The sequence below is a fragment of the Pinus tabuliformis genome, chromosome 6 (genome assembly GCF_031772625.1).
Source record: "Pinus tabuliformis cultivar Carrire ecotype Pingquan chromosome 6, CPIR1, whole genome shotgun sequence".
NCBI classification, from domain to species: domain Eukaryota; kingdom Viridiplantae; phylum Streptophyta; class Pinopsida; order Pinales; family Pinaceae; genus Pinus; species Pinus tabuliformis.
This window is the reverse complement of record NC_142292.1, coordinates 1,476,077,723-1,476,097,897: the sequence shown is the minus strand read 5'-3', so window position 1 is coordinate 1,476,097,897 and position 20,175 is coordinate 1,476,077,723. Positions and strand designations below refer to the sequence as shown.

Here is a 20,175-nt window from a genome sequence, read left to right as displayed (position 1 = left end):
TGACTATGAATTTTTAGACTAGTGATTTCCACCTGTTATAAACCTACCAAATGGTTCATTAACTGAGTATTCATCAAAAAGACCACAAAGACTCATAGATGTAATGTGAAAAGACAAAGTTATAAATAAGATATAATAAAAATGAATAGGATGATACAATTGAAGAACTCATAAATGTAATTTCAAAAGACATAAATAAGATATAATTGCAATGAATGTGATGATAGAATTGAACAATATGATCTCTAAATATAGGGTTGAAAAGATGAAACACAGAGATAAGATAAGATAATTATATTAATGTCCAACAAATGACCACAAAAGTAGGCCGATGGGACTATTCAGTACCATGATGTCAATTCAAAACAACAGTACTAAAAAGTCTCCTATGCCACCGGTTGAACCAGTTTAGGCAACAAAATGGTGGGACCGCTGGTTCCAGTCCAGTTCCAATAACATTGCTTCCAAGAGGTCTAATGACTATTCCTGTTCACCTATGACTCTTCATATTTCTCCTAAATGAATAGAAACATAATTTGCAATACACCATAATCCCTAGGATTAGGTATCTAACAAGAACTTGGACAATATTTCGATGTGCCCAAGTATGGAGTCGCACCAAATTTGTCACAAGAGGATATTGTAATTAGAGGGTTAATCTTAAATTTAGAAGAGGAATATCTCAGCCTTCAGGTATCACGGTCACCTAAGGTAGTTGTAGCATTATACTGTAATACTTCACATTTGTAATGAACTTTTCATCGGAGAGTGAGAATTTATGGAACATAAGTTTCCGTGCATAGCATTTGTTCACTTGCTCAGTTTCCGGGCAAATTTCATTTCAAATCCAATTAGTTCTCTATATTTTCGTTCAAGGGCTTAACCATAATGCATAGCATGAAGTAGCTTCTCTTCAGTCGATTAACAGTCACAACTTCCAAGAAAAAAAATGAGTTAAAGTCTGATGTTCCAAACGCCAATTCCTGATGGTATAGAAGATAGAATGTGTCAAGTTACACAACTTAATAGGGCACAGTGGCACACTTGCCAATACCAAAGCCAGAGCCAATATAAGTAATACAACCGGTTAAATCAAAGACCTCAACTATATTGCATCTACACTAATAAACCATTAGATGACTTCCATTCAGATCGGACAACAAGATAAATATTTCAAATCTCAACATAGTCATGAATCTTTATTACAGCAAAGAATTATAGAACACCAGTTGCAACAAAAATCAAGATGACAGTCACAACTCAATCCAAATAAAACTCAAATTGCAGAATCTCAATGGACCCACAAGTAACATACCTGATCCGAGAATCTTTTTTGAAGCTGCTTGCCAAGAACAACGGCATCAAGCTGCATAGTCAGATGGATATTACATCATTTTGAACTAGAATAAGTGCATTAATGCCTTCTAGCATAAAAGGGAACCTTCTTACCTGTTCAGTTTTGCCCTTAGCTTTGACAAACTCCAGATCAAGTGTTAATAAGACCAGCTTGAATTTTTTTTCCGGTGGAACAAACCTGAATATATTCCAGAATCAAGGTCCATATATAGAGTCAAAGGCAATATATTGAAAATATCGCTTAGAATACATAAGTCATGATTCGCTAACATTCACTCGAGAGTTAATGTTGAATGGCATTCCAAAATAGCAAAACCATGAGTGTGATACAAGAATAGAAAATGCCAACCTACTGACTGAAACAGTATCCCCCGTAGAAATCCTAGCATGGCGCCGCTGAATAGCATTCAAAGCAATTAAACCATCCTCTATGCTTTCATGCGGAGTGGAACTTTGTTAAGAATTAACAGCATGGAGACTATCAGTTAACTAAAATGAAGGGTTTTCGAGAAACTCATAACATGCAAACAGTATAATCCATTGCCAGAGTACAAGGGTTACATGAGAAAACACATACTGGAATTACTTTTTTTAAAAGAGTGAAACCTTAAAATCTTTTGTAACAATATGGAACCTATATGGAAGTCACCACTTTCTGATTGCTTCTTTGGTTGTAGATTAATAAACCTGAGAATGTATTAAAAAGACTGAAATAAATGGCTTTTGTGAACTCAGTTTAGTTCAACAGTGATGCAATTAAACTTTGATCCAATTTTGACAGCTTAGTAGCAATATCATGCAAGAGATGGACCCCATCATGATACACATCAAAATTGCAAAGTGTATGGATAATAATCAGGATGGATAGAACTTAGGACACAGGATAATCACAAGGAATACAAGAAAAACAAGTCACGTATTATACAACAAAAAGTTGAAACAAAGGAAAAAGAATCTCCAAGATGTTAGTAAGCAACAAACTTCCCATTCCATAGAAATATGCAAGACATCTATGATGGACCCCATCAAGGTACACATCAAAATTTCAAGTGTGTGGATAATAATCAGGATGGTTAGAACTTAGGACACAGAATAATGACAAGGAATAAAAGAAAAATAAGTCATATATTGTACAACAAAAAGTTGAAACAAAGGGGCAAGAATTTCCAAGATGTCAGTAAGCAACAGACCTCCCATTCTATAAAAATGGAAGGAAGTTAAACAACATAGAAAATAGAAGTTAAATAATGCACGATGACTGGAAAGGCATACATACGTGACATAGACTTGGATAAGAATGGTCCGATGGTAGGATTACTCCAGATATCCTAGGTGGAGTATGTACTATGATGAGGCGGTATGGTCTGTTGAGAAATCTAGGGCATTATAATTAAGGTGATTTCTCTAGATTAGTAATTGCTTGTGAGTATCTTTTACTTTATTGGATTAGGATCTTTTCTTTGCTTAAATTATTAATGTTCTTATTCATCAAACAGCTACTAATGTACAAACATAAATAGACAAGAGACACAGCATGTAGGCTATCAGCCAGGGCCAAAACCTCTCACTCTTTGAGAGGAAAACCCACGCAAATTCTTCTTATAGAGATTCCAATTGACGAATACCAAGACCAAGACCCTTGACCTAGTAGCCTCTCCAAGACTGAGAAACACGTCCTCTTCCATCTTCTCGTTCACTCTTTCTCGGTTCCTTCTACTTCAGATTTCGCATTATATGTGATGACACCCAATTGTGATAACTGTGTTTGTCAAGGATATCAAACTTCTCCTCCAGCAGTAACACCGAATCCTGAAGACATATTGCTACCCTTTGAGACACCATCGAGTCCTTCTTCCTTGTAACAATGATCAGATCTTGTTACACACATGTGACCTTCCTCTTGTGCAACACCGATCAAAAGACACCCTTGTCACTATAATCCAAACTTTTGTTCCTTTTCTCATCACTATAAAATCTATTCGAACTTAGACAAGGATCCGAACTACTGTTGACTAAGATCATCCCCAAACAGAACCTCACAATCCCTTCTCCTTCCTGTGATCACGTCGAACTTATCACTACTATTGTTTACCCAAAATCACAAAGATATCCGAATTATATTCTTCCACTGTCCATGCGAAATTTTGTCTCTATCACTGAAAAACTCAGAGAAAGATATCTGAAAAATCTGGCTGTGGAATAGGCCAAGGTTGTTATATAGTTGTTTGTCTGTATATATAAGTTGACATGCGTTTATGAACCGGTGTGTCTCCATAATAAGAAGCCGACATGAGTTAGTTGCTTTGACTTGAAGCCGACATGAAGAGGAAGACTTTGTGCTTGTCGTTGGAGGGCTATTATAGACTCATATACATTTGACATATCCCAAGAAGGGTTCTTCATACATGACATTGACTCTTTGACTCTAATGATAAATCCTAAGGCTCTCAATGGGAGCCAACTAGATAAAAACTCTTGCTCATGTAACCCATGAAGCAAGGTATTACAAAAAATTATTTTATTCTCTTCTTTTCATCATTTACAAAGATCATAATTACATGTCATTATGAAGACCGAACCTAGTTACATTTTACAACACTCCCTCTTAACTAGGGAGGTATTCATAATGGTACTTGGTCATTCTCAATCTGAAGAATTTCTCATAAGAAGAGTCGAATTGGTAACCCATCTGTCTAGCATCATATTTAACCATCACTGTCACATAGCAAGGCCTTGACTAACAACTCTATCCACATGATCAGAGCACAATGTTGGCGAGACCAATGATTTATAGACACCATAATCATTGTCTCTCAAGGTACATACTCCACGCGGGTGTTCACAAAGTATGACCTACTTTTGGACTATTCTTATCTTGAGTAGCCAGTCCTCAAAGAATATCGGTCCACTACGACTACTCTTAACTTGGATGCCATATCTCATCCTCAAAGAGCATTGGATGCCAGATGTTTACCCAATCCTCCATTCTGTCTTCCCAAGTGAAGACCAAAATGATGTGTCTATCTCTCCCTCTCAATTAGGGAAAACATATCAATTCCTAAACTCCCTCTTGGCTTAAGAATTTCCAAGTTTCCTCCAAGTAAGATACTTGTTTTCAGGATCCCTCTTAATTAGGTACCTACAACAACTCCTGAACTAGCTACATGAAGAGCTCCTTCCTTCAATGTCATGAATTTCTTTGTCAAGGAGTCTTCATCTTTTGTGGCTTCTTCATAGGGCACAGACCATCCATCACTTTCATCCATGGGTCAATCATGTCATTATTCCTTTCATCAGAAAGTGATCCATTAGTCTTCATTTGGCCTTGCTTCATGTCATGTTGCTTCCCTTGGTAGACTTGCATAAACCCATCCAGATATTTGTTCAAAAATAAGAAATGAACACTTAAATCAAAATTACCTTTGTGATGGTCTTTCATCATGACATATTCCAGTGTGCATCAACATCCTACATACATGTTGACATATTTCCCAAAGATATCCATTTTCAAGGGTCTCCATTTTTTCCAGACTTCCATAAGAGTCTTCATATATTTCCGGGAGATTTCCTAGTCAAATCTTCTTGGTCTTCCGGATGTTGATTACCTTTACTATGGTTGCATGTCTCACAATCTCTTCCTTCTTTTCTTCACACATTTCATTTCATTCCCAGGAGCTACCAATCGAAGTTCCTCAATTGTAGTCAACCACCTCATACTTCATATGAGGACATATTATGTTGATTTCATCTAGTGTGACTCATGCCTTCTGGAATCCTTTCATAGGAGGATATTCCTTTTCTTTGATCATACTTCCCAAGGTAGAGCAATGATCCTTGTTACTTGCAACCATACGACATGACATTATAAAATTGAATACAAGCATACATACCTCATTTACCTTTAAATCATCTAGGATTCTTTCAGCAGCTTCCTTGATTGAAAAAAGCTTCAACCCCTTGATCTGCTTCATCTCTTATATCATCATACCATCATTCCATGAATTCCACAAGTTAGAGTTCTTGATGAAACACTTGCTTCTTTCTAGATTGGTGAACCCTCTGATGAGGATTCCATTAGAGAATCTTGAGGATCTTGCATATCCCTACCCAGCAGATGTATGATGAGCCTTGTCTTGGATGACTTCTTCCCTTTCTACTTGAACTTTAAATGAGGTCACCAAGAACTATGTCCTTCATAGTTGATTGCCATAGAATTTTGTTCCAGCTGTCCTGTCACAAGCTCTTGCTTCTAATGTTTTTCCTCTTTCAGTTTCCTCCACTTCTTTGGTGAAATGGACTTCTTCTCTATCTTTCTTGTTATTTCCCTTTTTGTACTTAGGACAATCTTTCCTGTAATGCTCATAGCATTGAGTCTTAGCTATGATTTTCTCTCCTTTCGACAAATGTCTGAATACTTTTTGCCCTCAACCAATCTTTTTCTATCTCGCATAGAAACCATACGTTGTTAAATGGGATAGCGTTCTTATCCTTATAGACATTTGTAACCTTGTTCATCAATTAGTGTATTTAGAACAATGATGAATATCTCCTTCATCCTTTGATACCTTCAAATTTGTGTAGATCAAATCTAAGTGGTATGATCTTTCTTTATCGCATCTTTAGAGAATAATTCTACCAGATTATCATATATCTCTTAGATGTCTCCAATCCTGCTATATATAGGGACGAGGGATCTTTGATTGAATTCGGAAAAATTCCTTGAGCCCTTTGATCCCTTTCCATGTATTCAGACGAGACCTTTCCATTGATATGTTCAATGACTTCACTTTCTTTGAGGACTATGTCTATCCTCCTTTTCCATGCAAGGAATTTCGATGACCCAACCAGCTTATAGATCTCCTTGCAAAAACGAAGTGATTTTACCAAATTTAATTATAGAAATACTTACTTGACAAGTGAAGATGAAATCTTCAACTTGATCACTTTGATGGTGGTTGAGGAAGATGTATTAGTGCTCCTTTTGGATGATCTTCTTCCAAATGAAAAGCCCTTCTTTAATAAAGGAGATTACTCCTTTTATGATGCCAATGCCTTTAGATCTAGCTTCCTTTGTTGATGGTGATTGATGAGGATGTTTTGATGCTTCCTTGGATGATCTTCTTCAAGGATAACGAGGGGATCCTTGCTGCAATGATAGGGGGCTTGCCTTATAGCTTTTGAAGATGATGATAATGCCTTCTCGCCTTCAATATACTTCAACTTCTTAGGTAGTGAATGAGTGCAAATCAGAAATGCTTCTAGGGTTTCGACTTTCTCCAAGATGATGTGATCTTCATCTTTAAAGTATTTCGAGGTACCTTGCTAACTTGATGAGGGTCTTTGTGGTCTTTTGATGATGACTATAGGATCCAACACTTTTGTTGGTGTAGACTTCTAGCTGCTTTGATTTGTAGATCTATTCGCCTTGAGTAGAAATAAGCCTTTTGGCCTTGATTATTTGATGATCCCAAGACTTCTTCTAGAGTAGGCCTTCTTCTTTGATCTAGGGTTTGATTCTTCAATGTAGATCTTTGAACTTTCGCTTTGATGTCCTTCAACTTGTTTTGATGCCATTCTTGAAACTTGATCCTTGAGTGTCTCTTTGATTGCATGCCCCTTTCTTGACTTTGAAACCTTAGCTCCGATTCCATGTTGAGAAATCTAGGGCATTATAATTAAGGTGATTTCTCTAGATTAGTAATTGCTTGTGAGTATCTTTTACTTTATTGGATTAGGATCTTTTCTTTGCTTAAGTTATTAGTGTTCTTCTTCATCAAACAGCTACTAATGTACAAACATAAATAGACAAGAGACACAGCATGTAGGTTATCAGCGAGGGCCAAAACCTCTCACTCTTTGAGAGGAAAACCCACACAAATTCTTCTTATAGAGATTCCAATTGACGAATACCAAGACCAAGACCCTTGACCTAGTAGCCTCTCCAAGACCAAGACACACATCCTCTTCCATCTTCTCATTCACTCTTTCTCGGTTCCTTCTACTTCAGATTTCGCATTATATGTGATGACACCCAATTGTAATCACTATGTTTGTCAAGGATATCAAACTTCTTCTCCAGCAGTAACATCGAATCCTGAAGACATATTGCTGCCCTTTGAGACACCATCCAGTCCTTCTTCCTTGAAACAATGATGAGATCTTGTTACACACATGTGACCTTCCTCTTGTGCAGCAGCGATCATAAGACACCCTTATCATTGTAGTCCGAACTCCTGTTCCTTTTCTCATCACTGTAACATCTATCCGAACTTAAACAGGGATCCGAACTACTGTTGACTAAGATCATTCCCCAAACAGAACCTCGCAGTCCCTTCTCCTTCTTGTGATCACGTTGAACTTATGACTGCTATTGTTTACCCAAAATCATACAGATATCCGAATTATATTCTTCCACTATCCATGCGAAATTTTGTCTCTATCACCGAAAAACTCAGAGAAAGATATCTGAAAACTCTGACTGTGGAATAGGCCGAGGTTGCTATATATAGTTGTTTGTCCGTATATATAACCCGACATGAGTTTATGAACCAATGTGTAGCCATAATAAGAAGCCGACATGAGTTAGTTGCTTTGACTTGAAGCCGACAAGAAGAGGAAGACTTTGTGCTTGTCGTTGGAGGGTTATTATAGACTCGTATACATTTGACATATCCCAAGAAGGGTTCTTCATACAAGACATTGACTCTTTGACTCTAATGATAAATCATAAGGCTCTCAATGGGAGCCAACTACATAAAAACTCTTGCTCATGTAATCCATGAAGCAAAGTATTACAAAAAATAATTTTATTCTCCTTTTCATCATTTACAAATATCATAATTACATGTCATTGTGAAGACCGAACCTAGTTACATTTTACAACACTCCCTCTTAACTAGGGAGGTATTCATAATGGTACTTGGTCATTCTCAATCTGATAAAAAAAAAAAAAAATCTCATAAGAAGAATCGGATTGGTAACCCATCTGTCTAGCATCATATTTTACTAGCATTGTCATATAGCAAGGCCTTGACTAACAGCTCTATCCACATGATCAGATCACAATGTTGGCGAGACCAATGATTTATAGACACCATAATCATTGTCTCTCAAGGTACATACTCCACCCGGGTGTTCACAGAGTATGACCTACTTTTGGACTATTCTTATCTTGGGTAGCCAATCCTCAAAGAATATCGGTCCACTACGACTACTCTTATCTTGGATGCCCTATCTCATCCTCAAAGAGCATCGGATGCCAGATGTTTACCCAATCCTCCATTCTGTCTTCCCAAGTGAAGACCATAATGATGTGTCTATCTCTCCCTTTCAATTAGGAAGAACATATCAATTCCTAAACTCCTTCTTGGCTTAGGAATTTCCAAGTTTCTTCCAAGTAAGAAACTTGTTTTCAGGTTCCCTGTTAATTAGGGACCTACATCACCTCCTCAACTAGCTGCCTGAAGAGCTCCTTCCTTCGATGTCATGAATTTCTTTGTCCAAGAGTCTTCAACTTTTGTGGCTTCCTCATAAGGCACAGACCATCCATCACTTTCATCCATGGGTCAGTCATGTCATTATTCCTTTCATCAGAAAGTGATCCATTAGGCTTCATCTGGCCTCGCTTCATGTCATGTTGCGTCCCTTGGCAGACTTGCGTAAACCCATCTAGATATTTGTTCAAAAATAAGAAATGAACACTTAAATCAAAATTACCTTTGTGATGGTCTTTCATCATGACATCTTCCAGTAAGCATCAGCATCCTACATACATGTTGACATATTTCCCAAAGATATCCATTGTCAAGGGTCTCCATCTTTTCCAGACTTCCATCAGAGCCTTCATATCTTTCCGAGAGATTTCCTAGTCAAATCTTCTTGGTCTTCTGGATGTTGATTGCCTTTACTATGGTTGCATGTCTCACGATCTCTTCCTTCTTTTCTTCACACATTTCATTTCATTCCCAGGAGCTTCCAATCAGAGTTCCTCAATTGTAGCCAACCACCTCATACTTCATATGAGGACATATTATGTTGATTTCATCTAGTGTGACTCATGCCTTCCGGAATCCTTTCATAGGAGGAGATTCCTTTTCTTTGATCATGCTTCTCAAGATAGAGTAGTGATCCATGTTACCTGCAACCATACGACATGACATTATAAAATTGAATACAAGCATACATACCTCATTTACCTTTAGGTCGTCTAGGCTTCTTTCAGCAACTTCCTTGATTGAAAAAAGCTCCAACCCCTTGATATGCTTCATCTCTTATATCATCATACCATCATCCCATCAGTTCCACAAGTTGGAGTTCATGATGAAACACTTGCTTCCTTTCTAGATTGGTGAACCCTTCGATGAGGATTCCATTAGAGAATCTTGAGGATCTTGCATATCCCTATCCAGCAGATGTATAATGAGCCTTGTCATGGATGACTTCTTCCCTTTCTACTTGAGCTTTAAATGAGGTCACCAAGAGCTATGTCCTTCATAGTTGACTACCATAGAATTTTGTTCTAGTTGTCCTGTCACGAGCTCTTTCTTCTAATGCTTTTCCTCTTTCAGCTTCCTCCACTTCTTTGGTGAAATGGACTTCTCTATCTTCCTTGTTATTGCCCTTTTTGTACTTAGAACAATCTTTCCTATAATGCTCATAGCATCGAGTCTTAGCTATGATCTTCTCTCCTTTCGACAAATGTTTGAATACCTTTTGCCCTCAACCAATCTTATTCTATCTTGCATAGAAACCATACGTTGTTAAATGGGATAGCCTTCTTATCCTTATAGACATTTGTTACCTTGTTCATCAGTTAGTGTATTTAGAACAATGATGATTATCTCCTTATCATCTCTCCGAGATCTTGCAGTTGAGATCTTATGAAGATATCCCTTCATCCTTTGATACCTTCAATTTTGTGTAGATCGGACCTAAGTGATATGATCTTTCTTTATCACATCTTCAGAGAATAGTACTACCAGATTATCATATATCTCTTAGAAGTATCCAATCCTCCTATATATAGGGATGAGGGATCTTTGACTGATTTCATAAGTATCCCTTGAGCCCTTTGATCTGTTTCCATGTATTCAGACGAGACCTTTCCATTGATATGTTCAATGACTTCACTTTCTTCGAGGACTATGTCTATCCTCCTTTTCCATGCAAGGAATTTCGATGACCCAACCAACTTATAGATCTCCTTGCAAAACGAAGTCATTTTACCAAATTTGATTATAGAATGAAAGATACTTACTTGACAAGTGAAGATGAAATCTTCAACTTGATCACTTTGATGGTGGTTGAAGAAGATGTATTAGTGTTTCTTTTGGATGATCTTCTTCCAAATGAAAAGCCCTTCTTTAATAAAGGAGATTGCTCCTTTTATAATGTCAATGCCTTTAGATCTAGCTTCCTTTGTTGATGGTGATTGATGAGGATGTTTTGATACTTCCTTGGATGATCTTCTTCAAGGATAACGAGGGGATCCTTGTTGCAATGATAGGAATCTTGCCTTATAGCTTTTCAAGATGATGATAATGCCTTCTCGCCTTCAAGATACTTCGACTTCTTAGGTAGTGAATGAGTGCAGATCAGAAATGTTTCTAGTGTTTCGATTTTCTCCAAGATAATGTGATCTTCGTCTTTAAAGTATTTCGAGCTACCTTGCTAACTTGATGAGGGTCTTTGTGGTCTTTTGATGATGACTATAGTATCCAACACTTTTGTTGGTGTAGACTTCTAGCTACTTTGATTTGTAGATCTATTCGCCTTGAGTAGAAATAAGCCTTTGGGCCTCGATTATTTGATGATCCCAAGACTTCTTTTGAAGTAGACCTTCTTCTTTGATCTAGGGTTTGATTCTTCAATGTAGATCTTTGAACTTTCGCTTTGATGTCCTTCAACTTGTTTTGATGCCATTCTTGAAACTTGATCCTTGAGTGTTTCTTTGATTGCATGCCCTTTTCTTGAGAAATCTAGGGCATTATAATTAAGGTGATTTCTCTAGATTAGTAACTGCTTGTGAGTATCTTTTACTTTATTGGATTAGGATCTTTTCTTTGCTTAAGTTATTAGTGCTCTTCTTCATCAAACAGCTACTAATGTACAAACATAAATAGACAAAAGACACAACATGTAGGCTATCAGCCAGGGCCAAAACCTCTCTCTTTGAAAGGAAAACCCGCACAAATTCTTCTTATAGAGATTCCAATTGACGAATACCAAGACCAATACCCTTGACCTAGTAGCCTCTCCAAGACCAAGACACGCACGTCCTCTTCCATCTTCTCGTTCACTCTTTCTCAATTCCTTCTATTTCAGATTTTGCATTATATGTGATGACACCCAATTGTGATCACTGTGTTTGTCAAGGATATCAAACTTCTCCTCCAGCAATAACACCGAATCCTGAAGACATATTGTTGCCCTTTGAGACACCATCGAGTCCTTCTTCCTTGTAACAATTATGAGATCTTGTTACACACATGTGACCTTCCTCTTGTGCAGCGCCGATCATAAGACACCCTTGTCACTGTAATCCGAACTTTTGTTCCTTTTCTCGTCAATGTAACATCTATCTGAACTTAGACAGGGATCTGAACTACTGTTGACTAAGATCATCCCCAAACAGAACCTCGCAAACCCTTCTCCTTCCTATAATCACATCGAACTTATCAATGCTACTGTTTACCCAAAATCACAGAGATATCTGAATTATATTCTTCCACTATCCATGCGAAATTTTGTCTCTATCGCCGAAAAATTCAGAGAAAGATATCTAAAAGCTATGACTGTGGAATAGGCCGAGGTTGCTATATATAGTTGTTTGTCCGTATATATAACCCGACATGAGTTTATGAACCAGTGTGTCTCCGTAATAAGAAGTAGACATGAGTTAGTTGCTTTGACTTGAAGCCGACAAGAAGAGGAAGACTTTGTGCTTGTCGTTGGAGGGCTATTATAGACTCATATACATTTGACATACCCCACGAAGGTTTCTTCATACATGACATTGACTCTTTGACTCTAATGATGAATCCTAAGGCTCTCAATGGGAACCAACTAGATAAAAACTCTTGCTCATGTAACCCATGAATCAAGGTATTACAAAAAATAATTGTATTCTCTTCTTTTCATCATGTACAAAGATCATAATTACATGTCATTATGAAGACTGAACCTAGTTACATTTTACAACATGGTGTCCTATGGAATGCCTCCGAGCATTATGCTCTGATCTTGTGAGAGATAGAGTGTACCCGTTAAGGCCTTGCGTAATGTGACAAAGTTGGCTATGATGAATGATGCTTATCAATCTAGAACTCTTTTTATATGAACTTTTCAAATGGAGTATTGTCCTTGTACAGTAGGACAATTATGAATACCTCCCTAGTTATGAGGGATTGTTGGAAATTGTAACTAGTTTTGGTCTTCATAATTGTCACTAGTCTTGTGTCATGATGTAATTATTATTGTACTTGTCAAAAGAAAAGAAAAAGAAAATATTTTTATAAAATAAAATTATTTATTTGAAGCATGGGTTTCTTGCCTGTGGTCTTTGATCTTAGGTCCAGCACCTATTGAGTGCTCCAAGGGATCAGTCTTGAGTCAAAATCAAAGTCAGGATGTAAAAGACCCATTGGGGCTCATGAACAAGAAAAAGAAATTTTATTTGATGTAAAGAAAGGTCTAGAAACTCCACCAATATCAGGTCGGCTAGCTCCTCATGTCGGCCTAGAGGAGGCCCATCCATCGCTCAAGAAGCCTATATATAGGAGGACTTCAACCTCCATTTGGATACACACTTGGCACATGATCTTTTGTATTGATCTGCGGTTAGAGGAGCCAAAAAGAAGTGTGAAGGCTTTGGGAGAAGGGCTAAAGTCCAGAGAAGAAATGAAGGATGTCTTGCATCTTGGATCAGCTCTATAGTGCGAAATTTTCTGTGAAAACTAGGGTTTCCACAGGTCCGATTTTGGAAGAAGCAGAAGCAGATTTTGTTTGGAGAGCAGTTCTTATTGTGAGTAACTGGCCTGGTCTCAGAGAGTTTGTTTTGGGTCTTAGGTCTTGGAAGTCTCCTTTGAAGTTGATAAGAAGTTCTGATGGGTTTTCCCCCTCGGTGGGGTTTTGCCCTGGAATGAAGCCTATATCTTGTGTTCATTGTGTTTGTCATTTATCTTGATGACGAAAGAACATAATAATATTAAGAAGAAGAACCTAAATCACAAGTAAATGTCATGTGAAGGAAAACATTAAGCTGCCCTATCAGTTTTCCAACAAAAGATTCCACCCTAACCAATCTGTTTACCTTTCTGAGTACAGGGCAAAGTTCTGATTGGAGGATCATCTTTCTGAGCCATTATCTGTGGCAGCGAGGAGGCAGCAGATTACTGTTTTGGGGTAGAATGGAAGGTGGAACCCCCTTTCTCTGTGACAGCGAGGTTGGAGACATATTCCCAAGATTACAGAGAGCCGTTTGTGGTTTGCTGAAGCTGCGGGAGGCTAATAGAAGCCTACCTGAGGGAAGGAACTTTTTGAGGCAGTGTTCTGTGGCAGCGAATTGTCTCCAAGCAAGATAGTTCTGAGGCACGTGAAGGCTATCCCTTGAAGCAACGGGGCTGGAATCAGCCCTGAGGGTCAGCAGGATATTGTTTTGAGGCAGCGAGTAGGGTAAAACCCAATCTTCTGTGGCAGCGAGGGTTTCTGAGGTAGCATTTTAATCTGTGGCGACAGCAGATCACTTTCTTAAGTTTATGGCAGTAGTCACTGTCTGAAGCAGCGGATCACTCCCCAAGGTAGCCAAAGGGCTGTGACCCCTCACGCGGAGACAGCGAGTGAAGGATGAACCAGGCAGCAGATTGTCAAGGGTGACAGGAGGGCTGAGATACACCTCGCTAAGGCAGTGAGGGCTGGCAAGAGGACTGTGACCCCTCACGCAGAGACAGCAAGTGCTGGAAAGAGAAGGACGAACCAGGCAATGAATTGTCAAGGCTGACAGGAGGGCAGAGAATCACCTTGCTAGGGCAGCGAGGGCTGGCAAGACAGTAACCAGGACCAGGGACGCAGCTGAGGCAATGAAGGGAATTGACAACATCCAATCTCATCAGCCTGGGTTAAACTGAGGTAAGAATAGCTGGGAAACCAACCGCTGTGTAACAGAACTAGATAGTACTAGTTGCAAACATGAAACTAGTCGGAATTATAGCCATGTTGGTGGGTCATTGTGCTGTATAGGTCTGCTGTTTATTGGAGAGTTAGCCCTAATCTACAATAGTTTGCTGACGAACATATGGTTGTTTGAATATCCTTTATTCCATTGGTACATTAAATGGAAGGATTCTTACTGTTATATCAATTGATGAATGTTGCATTGTTGTTATGAAATGTAATCCTTTCATAGTTTGTTGAAAACCCTAGATCAGAAACATGCCCTAAGAGTAATTTTCCCAAGAGGGATATTACAGCAGCTGAGCCAGAACAAAACTTTTATGTCAATCCATACAAAAAATCTCATCAAATTTAATGAAGTTGTTCATCTCATCACAACAAACGAAGTTAAGCCTCCCCAAAAGAAACCCTGTGTGTCGTAATGAAGTATGCCAAATCTGCTGGCAAGTAAGATTTTATTTTATAACAACTCTTGGTTAAGAATCCATGTCCACAAATAAAAGGTATAAATTCAATTCCACGTTGTTACCTTCCCTTCCATCCACATCTCCCAATATCAATTACTGGTTTGTTTACCTCGATTAATGTTTCTAAGTTCTATTTCACCCATTTAGCTATCATGTCTACTAAGATCCCGATGCCCATGAGAGAGTAGACTGAAAGTTGAAACCCATTTCAACAGGCTTTCTACATGGTCTTGTAGTCGTTTCAGTTTTCAAAGAATCATTGCCTTATCTCGGTAATTGTATAAGTTTTTTATTCAAAGTGTTTCCCAATCCGAAGGTTTGCATAGTCAGTCATGTGTAAAAACATGCTAGCGATTGGCCATTATGAATCCAAGTCATTTTCCGCTAATTTCAACACTGATGCAGTAAATAACTGTTTGAATATGTTGAAAAACTGTTCGTAAACTGAATTCGACCATAGATTATTCGACATTATCATTTATTTAACTCGTGCATACAGTCAAAAGATTGAAAGTTTGCTGAAAAATAATTTCAAAGGATATCGCAATGTAAGAACCATAGAAGATCCAATGGATGCCAAGGCCTGACCGAATCCTGGAACCATGAACCTTCGTATATCAGAAGAAGAACAATATGCGCAGTTTGTCAGTGCCAAATCAGCTCCTGGAGTGCTGGTCACGACCATTGTCCCGCTATTTCCCATGGATGATGCTCCGCGCATGGCGATCGAATCCTGTAAGGTCCAATTTTTAGATCTGCGGTTTTGGCAATGGTTGTCTGAGGTTTAACTGAGGATAGGTTCTCGATGCAGCGTGGAAATTTAAGTCGGAGATCTGAGCTTTCGCTTCTGGTGCGACTGAGAAAGAATGTGTGTGTTACTTCCTTCCTCGGCAAGAAATGTATTTAAAAAACGTAAACTGAAAAATTAAAAGCAAAAATGGAAATCCAAATGTATGTGCTAAAAGCGTGAAAGAAAGTGCATAAAATTAAAGATAGCAAAATTATTTTGACATGCATAAAAATAAAGATAGTTTAAGGGACATGTTGTTTTTTTATTTGCTCAATGTATAAAATAGTTTATGGCACAGATTGTTTCTTCATTTGCTGAATGTATTTGGTCTTTTTTCTTTGAATTTTTACAATAAATGCTAGTAAATTATTCCAAGAGTTAGTTGTCAATGTATCCCTATAACTTTTCATGTTGTCTTTGAAGGCCTCACATTCTAAAATGAAATGTTTTTTGTTTTTACTTTTCCAAAGAACAAAAAATGCATATTCTTTTCTCACACACTTCTTTTGGCGTATCTGCATAACTTTCCATGTTGTCTTTGAAGACCTCACATTCTAAAATGAAATGCTTTTTGTTTCCACTTTTCTAGAAGAACAAAAAATGCATACTCTTTCCTCCTACACTTCTTTTGGCTTTTTCGAGCCCTCTATTTCACAGTTAGTCCTTAACTGAGCAATAAGAATTTTGGTTCACAATTAATCCTTAACTGAGCAATAAGAATTTTGGCTCTCCAAGAGGTATTGGCCTCTATGTATGCCCTCTCTTTCACAATTAGTCCTTAACTGAGCAATAAGAATTTTGGTCCACAATTAGTCCTTAACTAAGCAATAAGAATTTTGGCTCTCAATAGTCCTTAACTAAGCAATAAGAATTTTGGCTCTCAAGAGATATTGGCCTCTATGTATGCTTTTGGTTGATGACTATGAGTAGGATTAAACTTTTCAATATAGTACTTTTTCTTTCTTCCTAGCGCCTTATCCCAAGTACGATTGTGGAATTGAAAATTAAAAACAACATGGAAATCGAAAAAGGAAAAAGTATTAAAAAATAGAAATATTTTTATAATATGCCCCTTCATCCTGATAAAGTTATAAATAGCTTCACAGAAAAAGGGTCGAATACATCAAGCAATATGTCCCATAGGCTATCTTTAGCCTCGTGGACGTTAAAATAATTTCTTTCTTTCTATCTTTCTAAATGGTATGTAAATTGTTTCTTAATCAAACCATAATACAAGTTGTTTTTAAAGATTTTTATTTATTTTTTAAGATGGTGTGTTGTTGATTGTATTTTATGAAGTTATTTATAAAAAATAGTTTAATTAATTATTAATATTATTATTGTTAAGGGTGATTTTATATATCAATTCTATATTACTTATTTTACTTTATATTGGGTGTTACTTAACTTACTTTATAAGAGTTTCTAGAAAAATAATTTCTAAAAAATATAGTTTGGACACAAACTATAAAATTGATTAGTTTTTTAATTTTTTGTTTGAATATTAGGATTCAAATATTTAAATAGTTATTGTCAATTAATTTAATATGTTCATTTCTTTTGGCAAAAGATATGTATCATTATTATGATAGAATATTTCTTTATGCATATTTAAGTAAGGACCTTAACTATGTGAGGATTAAAATGTTACGATGAAAGTTGAAATCAACCCTTAGATTATGAAAGTATTGCATTTGTTGCAAATTTTACATTGAGTATGGTTACGTGGTGGCTCCTTGCCCAAAGGAAAATTCATCTTTGACTCCAATGAAAGACTCAAAAGCCCTCTCTGTGAAAGACTTGAAGCTAGGTAACCATTGTGTATACCCAAATAAAATTTCATAAGATTTAGCCTAGTCAAATAACACATTTGATAAAAGCATGACCACAAAAAGGTTGTGAGATCGACTCCTATGGAGTCTAGTTAGGTTACTAGTTTCTCCTATGGCTAGTAATTGACATCACCCTCCATTCAAAAATTTCATTCAAGAGGAGGTAATTTCACAAAGCGTTTCTTCAAATAAAAAGAATAAAGACTTTAGCAAGATCTACACCTACTCCTTCTGAAATTACAACTATAATAGCATCTAATAGTGCTAGAAAGTATTATCAGTGCCATATCATACGAGATAACTCCCCACCCATTGTTACACATAAATGGAACTCCCTTTGAAACACGAAAGAGAAGAAATGGGTAAAATTCCTCAAGTTAATAAAAAAAATCACTTATACTCCAATAGTGAACAATCTAGTGGCTAGTTGGATTAGAGTGGGGAGAAATACAAGGGAAAAGTGCAAAATTTTGAGATTTCCTCTCTTCTCTTTAAATTCAACCGTTTTTATTTTTTAAGGTACTGGAGGAAGCAACAATTGGTTCAATTTCATACTTGTGTGACACAGTTCTAGTCCATGTGAGATGGTTGTGTATAAAATGGTGGTATGCTTGTTCTACAAATTAGACGAGACCATCATATTTGTTTTTGAAAGGAGCAGACTTGCACCACCATCATAATAGAAGATATGTCCTGGAATCGATAGTCAAGGTGTATAACAACTCGACACGATTCCAAAACTACCCATGCAACAAGTTGTATAACAACTCGACATGCTTCGAAAACTACCCATGCAGCTAGCCCCTATTTTGCTTACTTGTGTTGATGATAAGCCCTAAACATAATTTAAAGGAAATAAAATAGACCTAGTCGGTTTCTTGGCTAGGAACCAAGCGAAAAACCCTTATGTGATCTATGGTCAAACCTTTAGTTTTATAAATGTATATCCCCTTGTTTCAATGTGGGAATGGGTGTTAAATTTATTTATCATTTGATTGAATGTTATATCGTAATTATGACCCAAGACTTTGGATCTCTTCTCTTCTTCTTCTTCTTCTTTGTGTGTGTGTGTGTGATTGAGAGAGAGAGAGAGAGAGATTTCTTTTTTTTTTTCCTTCTCTTTTATATTTTTTAATATTATTTTAATCAGTTATCAAAGGACAATAACTTGAGTGGTAGCTAGCAGGTTTAATACCCCCTCCACCGGGTTACTATTGTTGAAAACTGCAACGAGAAATTCTCAATTTGATTTTGCCTTGATTAAATTGAGAAATTTTTAATTTCCACATCAACAGACAACTTGGATGCAGTTAACTTGTGTGACATGGATTGTGTCACCCAGTTTACTCAGTAAATTTGAGTTGGAGGAGTTAGAGTTCAGTTAAGCATGTGTGATTGTTAATTTGTAGCAATCAAGGTCAGTTATTTCAAGTTGTTTTCAATTAAACTAGTTCCAACTGTTGGAGGAACTAGTGGAAGGTCAGTTGTGCAATGAGACTTCAGCCTAAATCAGTGATCATCCAATTAATTGATCAATCAGCCCAAAATAGCTAGTGCATGCAGAGAATTCGAGTTCCCCAGTTGTGGTGGAGATTCCAAGGCAACGTAACATCAGTTGTAGACTAGTCTTGAGTGTACAGGTGTTGTATGCGACGTCACCATTTGCGGGATTGTGTGCAGACGCGGATAATTGCTGCAATACATTCCATCATAGGCACAAAATGTTGACATTTTGACAAAGGCCTTGTTAAGAGGGAAGTTCGAGTTCCACGAGAGCAGGATAGGGGTGGTTGATAATCCCTTTCTTGTTAAGAGGGTGTGTTCAACACTGCAGCTAGAAATTCTCAATTTGATTTTGCCTTGATTAAATTGAGAAATTTTGAATTTCCATATCAGCAGACAACTTGGATGAAGTTAAATTGTGTGACATGGCTTGTGTCACCCAATTTTCTCAAAAAATTCAAGTTGGAGGAGTTAGAGTTCAGTTAAGCATGTGTGATTGCTAATTTGTAGCAATCAAAGTCAGTTATTTCAAGTTGTTTTTAGTTAAACTAGTTCCAACTGTTGGAGGAACTAGTGGAAGGTCAGTTGTGCAGTGAGACTTTAGTCTAATTCAATGATCATCCAGTTAACTGATCAATCAACACAAAATAGCTAGTGCATGCAGAGAATTTTGTGGTGGAGATTCCAAGGCAGTGTAACATCAATTGTTGGCTAGTTTTCAATGTATAGGTGTTGCATGCAGTCAGACGATCAACCTTGGGAATTGTGCAATCAATTCTAGGAATTTCCTAAATAATAGGGGCCTAATTTCTCAAGGAATTGCGCAAGGAAATAAGGGCTCAAGCAAAGGTAGAAATTGACCAATTATGGGTCAGGGCTTCTTAGTGAGCAGAGAGATAGGTTATTCACTTGCAAGTTGTGCTTAGTTGAGAAAAGCAATTGTAATACATCTATATTCATCAAATTAATGCAAGCAAGCATAGGGGTTTTTAGCAAATTGCTTTCCCCTGGAAAAATATTGTGTACATGTGTGTTATTTCTTGTTGCATGTTTGTGA

At 37.3% G+C, this 20,175-nt stretch overlaps 1 protein-coding gene across 2 annotated transcripts in view; it reads right to left on the bottom strand.

Annotated features, from left to right (window-relative positions):
• LOC149264209 (vesicle-fusing ATPase-like) overlaps positions 1-15,928 on the bottom strand; it is a 320,022-nt gene extending 304,094 nt beyond the window's left edge. The window contains exons 1-4 of one of the 2 annotated variants that reach the window (XM_089427646.1): positions 15,536-15,928; positions 1,706-1,801; positions 1,450-1,534; positions 1,316-1,366 (exon numbers count right to left, since the gene is read on the bottom strand). In XM_089427646.1, the coding sequence (XP_089283772.1) occupies positions 1,316-1,366; positions 1,450-1,534; positions 1,706-1,801; positions 15,536-15,714 (411 nt within the window). In that variant the 5' untranslated portion in view covers positions 15,715-15,928. The remainder of the gene's footprint in view (positions 1-1,315; positions 1,367-1,449; positions 1,535-1,705; positions 1,802-15,535) is intronic. The other variant, XM_089427644.1, reaches the window with a different exon arrangement.
• Between the last annotated feature and the right edge of the window lie 4,247 nt (positions 15,929-20,175).